At 41.2% G+C, this 7,917-nt stretch overlaps 1 protein-coding gene across 1 annotated transcript in view; it reads right to left on the bottom strand.

Moving 5' to 3' along the window:
* Positions 1-3,420: 3,420 nt before the first annotated feature.
* Positions 3,421-7,917, bottom strand: part of LOC308301389 (ubiquitin-conjugating enzyme E2 E2) — a 41,071-nt gene continuing 36,574 nt past the window's right edge. The window contains exons 5-6 of the mRNA XM_080745363.1: positions 6,546-6,693; positions 3,421-4,254 (exon numbers count right to left, since the gene is read on the bottom strand). Of these exons, the coding sequence (XP_080601489.1) occupies positions 4,157-4,254; positions 6,546-6,693 (246 nt within the window). The 3' untranslated portion in view covers positions 3,421-4,156. The remainder of the gene's footprint in view (positions 4,255-6,545; positions 6,694-7,917) is intronic.

The raw sequence follows: 7,917 nt of genomic DNA, 5'->3' as shown, positions 1-7,917 counted from the left end.
GTACCACTTTCTCCTCTGTCTTTCTTGTCAATATGTAGACAGCACCAGTGTCTCTTTCTTGTCATGTAGACACCAGTGTCTTTTGTTGAGATTCTGAAGGTGCAGGGCTGAGCATAGATCAGATTGTAAATACCATCATTCATCTATTTCACTGCAGATTAGGTTATCATCCCTAACCCTTGAATTCAACAAATTATTTCAATGTACTAAAATCTTGTTTTATTTGATGGCCTTCCTGCCCTGGCATTTGGCCTTTGTGCCCACAAAAAATGGACAACACAAAAGGCCAATTGGCATTGCCCCTAAAATGACGAAATCATATTATACCAGCTTGCAGCAAGCTTTATTTTCCCACAATCTGATAATTAAAAAAAGAATCTGCAAAACATTTTACATTGCAGGCAAAGTCTTTGATTTAACGTATTCACTGGCAAGAATATTTAACCAAACCACTAACCACGCCAGCTATTTTTAGTTTGTCCTTACCTTTGTGAAATGGTCCTTTAAGCTCACACCATTGAGTCCTGCCGCCGGGCCTGGGTTGCAGGGGTAACAGTAACAGAGATTTCCAGTCTTCCCTTTCCTGAGCAACATTATCCACTTCCTCCGGGGGTATCCTGAGGTGTTCCCAGGCCCGTGTGGAGTGTAATAATCCCTCCATCTGGTCCTTGGTCTCCCAGTGGGACATGCAGGGAGACTCTCGAGAGGCATCCGTACTAGATGCCCAAACCACCTAAGCTGGCTCCTTTCCAAGCGAAGGAGGAGCGGTTCTACTCCAAGTGTCTCTCTCGGGTGACTGAACTCTCTCTCTAAGGGAGATGCCAGCCACCCGTCTGAGAAAACACATTTCGTCCACTTGTATCCACAACCTTATTCTTTCGGTCATACTCACACTTCATGACCATAAGTGAGAATAGGAACGAAGATTGCTCGATAGCCAGAGAGCTTTGCCTTCTGGCTCAACTCTCTTTTCTTCACAACAGTGTGATACAGCGACTGTAATTCCGCTCCTGCTGCTACAATTCTCGGGATGATGTCCTGCTGCGTCTTTCAATCATTCGTGAACAAATCATTGTCTTTAAATTGACATCTTATATACATACAGTAAACACAATTGACACAAGGACACTACCACCGGTATTTTATTTTATTTCATTGGATTAATGAAGGAATAAGTACCGTATTTGAAATGCCATATAAATTGTGAGTGGACCATGAGTCTCTCATTCCCTGCATCAGTATGCCATGTGAGCTTAATGTTCACCTCTCAAACATGTCCTGACACTCGATCTTCACTCCATATTGTTTGATAGATGCATCATAAAAACATGATTTATACACCCAATGATAATAGACACTTGAGAATTGGCTGAGTATAGCCCGATTTAACGGTGTCCGACATAGTCAGGGGATATTAATAAAATCTGGGAATAAATTCCTTACCAAGAAATGTCTTGACCAATGTGTTTTGTGTCTAGTAACACATCTAACAAAGACTGAAATTCAGTTTCCCTAGGGGAAATATTTGACAGTTTGGGGTCCCATTAACAGGAAAAAAATACAAAAAACTTGAAGCAGTGCTCTTCCGAGCACAGGTCTCCGTCAGGTCAGGAAGGTTTTGTAGCATCCTGGTGGTGCTATAATAGGCTAATGTGAAAAGGGTGCCATGTCTTCTTCCGCCTTTCACGGCAATTGGCCGCTGTATGCATGATTTTGTTCCAAAAATGTGTTTATCAAAAGTCGACCTGCTGTTGGCGCTATAACAGGCCAATGCGAAAATTGTCACAGAAAGCTCAAGCTGCGTTCATGATTTGAGGAATTTTGTTCAAAACGGACCAATCCTGCCAACTTGTTAGCCAATCAGGATGGTAATGAGATATCTGACAGTTCCATGTTGATCACATGACTGTAGAGATACCGTTTAACAATTTGTATGATCTTTGGACAAAATCTGTGGGAGTACTGTCAAAACAATTCTTTTGAAAAAATCGATCTCATGGTGGCGCTAGAACAAGCCTCATGTGAAAAATGTGGGGAAGATGTTCTGAATTTGCATCCAGGGAGTGTGCGCGCAGTTTGGCAGCAACCAGGCAAACGGTGGCGGAGATTAGCTAGCAACGGACGGACGGACGGACGGACGGACGGACGCAGACAGACAGACAGACAGACAGACAGACAGACAGACAGCATTGGTGCAAAACAGTCTCCCAATGCCTACGGTCGCAGTTTATTATCAGAACCGTCACATCTTGACCGTATCTGTAATGCTTGTCTTTTTTGTTGATTGACTCTCACACTCTGACATCACACTCTAACATCACTGTGATGTCAGGGAAACCAAATCCCTTTTATTGCCATATATGGAGATCCCTGTGATGCCAGGGGAACAAATCCCTTTTATGCCCAAATATGGAGATATGGAGATCCCTGGCATGCCAGGGGAACCAAATCCTTTTTATGCCCATATAGGAGATCCCTGATGTCCACATCACTGTGACTTTGTCCCTTTTATGCCCATATATGGAGATCCCTGTGATACCAGGGGAACAAATCCCTGTCCAGATGGCCAAGACATGGTGCGACCGCTTTTCGCCCTTAGGCGTCTTACTGGTATGATATATCACGGCACATTGTTTGACTGCTGCACGACTATTCTGAACATCAACTTGCAGCAGTCACCAGGGCAGGCAGTCCCTGTAGTAACTCTGAGAACCCCTAGGGGCCCAGGCCCCCTGTTGAAAATGCCTGTAAAATTTAAACCAAGTGTATGACTGTACTTGTGCTGTTTGCATCTCTGTCCAATTATTTAATCAATCAAAACACAGATGTGAAAATAGTTTCTGCCAGGGAGGGAAGGTACCCCCATTTTTCAAAATTATTCAAAATGTTCTTTCTTTTCAAAAATAGTAGACCTACAAGTTCACATTGTGTCACATTGCAACGCATTCTGAACTTGTAGATCGGCTATTCTTGAATAGCAGCCAAAGTATGAAAAAGGGTTGTGGTTAAACAGATTGATGATATATTGATACATTTTTCGGGGGACCACCTGGACCCCCCCCAAGGACCCCTGGGTCCCCGAACTCCACTTTGAGAAGCAGCAACATCATCACCACCACCAACCTCATAATTCAATACAACATACTGTAGTAGGCATACGATCAATGATGAATAACAAATCTTGCTGTAATAATAGATAAAGCTGCTGTGGAAGGGTTGTAGACAGTATTATTTATATCATTCATCATATCTTAACCGTTTTAATAGCCTAAACTGAGCTATGTTTAATGGGACTGTTCATGTGATGGTAATGGTGATGATGATGATTTAAGCAGATTAACAGGTCATCGAATTGGCCATAATGATCTGGTCTACATTCTATGGTGGTCATAATGGCACAAGAAACTCGGACACAGAGGAGAGCATTCTCACAAGCCAACCACAGTGTGTTTTATTGGGTGCTTCAGTAATACAAGTGCACAACAAACCACTCTGCAATTGCAGAGGTGGCGGGTAGCCAGTAAATATACAAGTCCTGCCTCTTTCACAGGCAGACCTATATTTTTGTGGTCTGCCTCAAAAGCCTTTGAAAAAATACGTACAGTACAAACAAAACCAGAGGGAGTTGAAAAGCATGAAATTTCCATTGATGCAAATCTTCCTCCTATTTCATGCAGATAATATACTGATGACAAAAATACAAAATCAAAAGAAAAGAACACACACTAGAAGAAAAAAAAAGTAAAAGCATATATTCTGCATGTTTGTTCCAGGTGCCACTAAGAAAACGAGATTACATATTGTATAGCTGAAGGACAATGCGTATGATAATTATAATATTTTTTTTTTCTCAATACAATACTTCCAACATTCAGATATTGGAAAATAAAAATCCCAATCTACTCTTTGTATAAAAAAGAAGCTTTCAAGTCAACAAGGAACAAAGGACAGTTCTTTACACAGAAAAGGTAAATAAAAAGGTTAGGGAGGGGGAGGGGGGGGACAAGGGAGAGGGGACAGTAGAGGAGGGACAGGTATACTGTTGCACTTAGTGAATGTGCTTTGACAGACTAAAGGGGAAGAGAGGTAGAGAGAGGTAAAATGAGGAGGGACTTGGGTGGTAAAGGAAGGGGGACCGGTTTGAGTGACAGGGAGTCTATGTGGCATATCTCTTTGTCCATTGCTTGGCTATTCTGTCATGTTCCGTTCTGTTGGTCAGATATTGTGTAGCGATGCTTCCCACCAGAGGGTCAGCTGCAACAACAGAGAAAGAGAAGAGTGTGTAAGAGTCAGTGTATATGTAGCCAGGGGCGTCGCAACCAGATTCTGGGTTCCTGGGGTACAAGGATTCACTGCGGGCCCCCCATGAATGTTCTTCACAGGGGCGGAAGGGGTTTAACCCATTTAGACTGGGAACGCATTATTACGTATTATTTTGTGCTTTAACTACTGAAAAATAGCAGATATACAAGCTCACAGCGACGCTGCGAGCTTGTAGATCTGCTATTTTTGAAAAACCGTGAACATTTGTGCAAGCCTCTGAATAGTTCAAATCCTTCTAAGGTTTTTTGAAAAACATATGTTTCCCATCTCAAAATATTTAGTTCCAGGCAGCGACCCCCCCCAGAAGCAAAACTTGAGTTACAAATGTTCGCTTAAAGAATACATATATTGAACGATTTGCACACATTTTCATGACTTTTCAAAAACATATCTATTTTCCAATAGCTAAAGTATAAAATAATTAAGGCCCCTCCACCCTGGGCCCTAGTAACTCAGTCTCACTTTCCCCCCCTTGTGACGCCCCTGTATGTAACCAACGGTCACTGTGGCAGGAACTTTAGGGTTCAAGCACCGTGGCCTGGCTTGAACCATGAACCTGCACAGCTTATCGCAGCTGCGCAGCCACAAACGTTGAGTGCACTACACTGTCTTCTGTACTCCACCGCTTGGGGGGGGGAAATTACGGTAATCCACTTTGGATAACAAAGCAAGGTATTTCAGGATTCATTTACCGCTGAAAGGTTTATTAAAAGGCCAAACGTCATATCATCATTATTTTGTTTTACTGTGAGGATAAACTCGGATGTTTCAATGAAATGCTGGCAGCAGCAAACCGACACGTTTCGACCAGAGGCTTCTTTAGCGTAATTACGCTGAAAAAGGCTTTGTCCAAAACACTGGCTGTGTGCTGCTACACACGCCAAACACAATAACAGAACCTAAAAGGGAATTTACATGAGTACTGGTGATCTGGTGAGTACTGGTTGAGTACTCGTGACACATAAAATATTATTTGTTGAGAAGTGCTCGCATCCCATTGAAATGAATGTGGCCCTTCCTTGAGTATGCTACTGGTATATTGTAGACCGCTCTCTGCTAATATGAAACCAAATCCCTTTTCCTTATGTGCCCGAATAGGTTATTAGGCTTGTGTATTTTCTACTTATTCTTTTCCTCTGAATTTTGTTTTATGTAACGTTAGCAAGTGTAAAGCAGTTATAGGTCCTATTCTCGGTGGTTTTCAAATGTTTTGTGCCCAAGGCACCTCAATGGGCAAGTCAAAATCTCAAGGCACACCTGTAATCAGAGCGACAATATCCTAGGGATGGGACGATATGCGATATTATCGTTTATTGTGATAAAAAACACTCACAATAATCATATCGTGGAGATTTAATGTACAGGTATTGTGATATCGTCCTCTGTCGTGCACTGGGTTCAATTCACCTTTTATTTGCCGAACTGCATATCCGGTACCACTTAAACCCTGTATAATTGGTAAAAGATACTTATAATATACGTACATGATAGTCTTTTTTTTTCACTCTCTATCAAATGTCTTTGCCAAAAAATTGCAGATCTACAAGCTCACAATGTGTCGCGTTTTGCGACTCGTTGTGAGCTTGTAGATCTGCTATTTTTTGGCAAATGTTCCACCCAAGCATCTTTTGATTTTTGCGATAATATCGTAAAGCGTGATTTCTTTTGTCACAATAATCGTGATATGAAATGTTCTAAGAAAATGTTTTAAGGTTTGACTGTTTTTTTTTAAATTATTTTATGATTTAATTTTGGGGGAAATTATCCCAAAAATAGGGATGAAATAAATAAACTAGCCCTCAAACTCAAAAGAGCAACCCTGATTTATCTTGACCAGGAAGCAGTGTGGCTGCAAGTTACAGCCTGGAAGGGGTTTCTAAGAATCAGCCACCTTTGAAGGCCTCAGGGAACATCAACCTAATTAAATTTCCACCCCAAAACTGGAGTGTTAACTATGTCTATTATTATTAATCTTTAAAGTCACAGACGGTCCTGAGGGGGTCATATAGAAGAATCACATGCTAGAGGAAAACCCTCCAGAAGATCTCCACGCAAAATCTACCACAATTAAATGCAAATTGATTGAAATTCATCACGCAAGACTGAATAGAATTGTGTTCTTGTCGTTTGTGCCAACTGAAATCCTTGACATGACCCTTTGCATAACAATCCATCGGTCCCATCCTGAAAATTATCTGAGAACAAGTGGATTGACATCTTACCTGGGTTACAGTCAGTGAGCAGGGAGCAGATGGACAACAACACCTTGGAGATGGTGAGGGCAGGGCTCCAGTTGTCCTTCAAGATGTCTAGACAGATCACCCCCTGGCTGTTGATGTTGCAGTGGTAGATCCTCGTACGAAACGTCACCTGGCAAGGTAGACACAGTTCACAATTAAACCCATTATTTAGATCTGGAAAGCATTATTACTTTAACCACTATTTTATGTTTAAATACTGAAAAATAGCAGATATACAAGCTCACAGCGCAGCACCGAGTGTTAAACCCCCTCCTCCTGTGAAGAACATTCATGGGGGGCCCGCAGTGAATCCTTGTACCCAGGAACCCCCAAAATTATGTGTATTTGGCCGCGGACCCCCATCTCAATATGTTGTTCCAGGGACCCCCAAGAAGCAAATATTTGAGTTACAAATGTTCAAATATATTCAAAGATTCGCTAAATAATAATATATATATATATATATATTTTTTTTTTTCTTTTCTTCAGAAATAGCAGATCTACAAGCTCGCAGCGCGGCTGTGAGCTTGTATATCTGCTATTTTTCAATAGCATCAAATAATTCCAGGTCTTAACGGGTTCATTTGCAGAGTGCATCAAATGAGTGGAGATTTATCTTGATACTGAAACTGAACTTCAACTTACAGAAGAAAAAAATATATGTTTTTCCCACTTTTAGAGCTTATCCATGGTCATAATGGAGATATATTAGCAATAGATGGTAGGAAAGAAAAAAGAAGAAAAGAAAAGAAAGAAAAAAAGAAAGTAAAAAAAAAGAATGATGCATTTACTCCCATAACCCGGAGACGGACCGTCAGCTGAGACTGCGGTCACAAAAAAGTCATTGTAGCTGGACTTTAAAGTTAAACACATACAATGTAAATAATAAGGGGTGTACCTAAATATGACAGTGTATTCTCCCTCTAAATTGTTCTTAAATAGACCAATCAAACACACACCAAGCAATTCCTACCTGAAAGCCCCCATAACCAATTTGTCACACCACAGAGTAACATGTTGTTAACCAACTAGCCAAATTAATGACCAAGTTGCTAAAATTTGCTTTCAAAGTCATGACAAACAAACAACATCTCTGTTCAGTCTACTGAGGGAGTGTTCGCTGAAGCTCTCCATGTTGATTTCCCAAGATGCACTTGGGCACACTTTATTGTGATGTTTATGTCATTATTTGAATATGGGAATGTGCTGGTGGTGGATTGTGTTGTGGGACTTGATGTGTAGTGTTGTGTTTTGGTGTTCATTTGGTGATTTGTGTTGAAATACTCTATTGTTATGTCTATTTGTTCCGACACCCCCTCTCTTGAGTTGATGAGTGGTGGGGTTGTGTGCATTT

This window comes from Nannobrachium achirus (genome assembly GCF_963921795.1).
Source record: "Nannobrachium achirus genome assembly, chromosome: 2".
Lineage (NCBI taxonomy): Eukaryota > Metazoa > Chordata > Actinopteri > Myctophiformes > Myctophidae > Nannobrachium > Nannobrachium achirus.
Note: the sequence above shows the minus strand (reverse complement) of the source record. Positions and strands in the feature narration are given on the sequence as shown.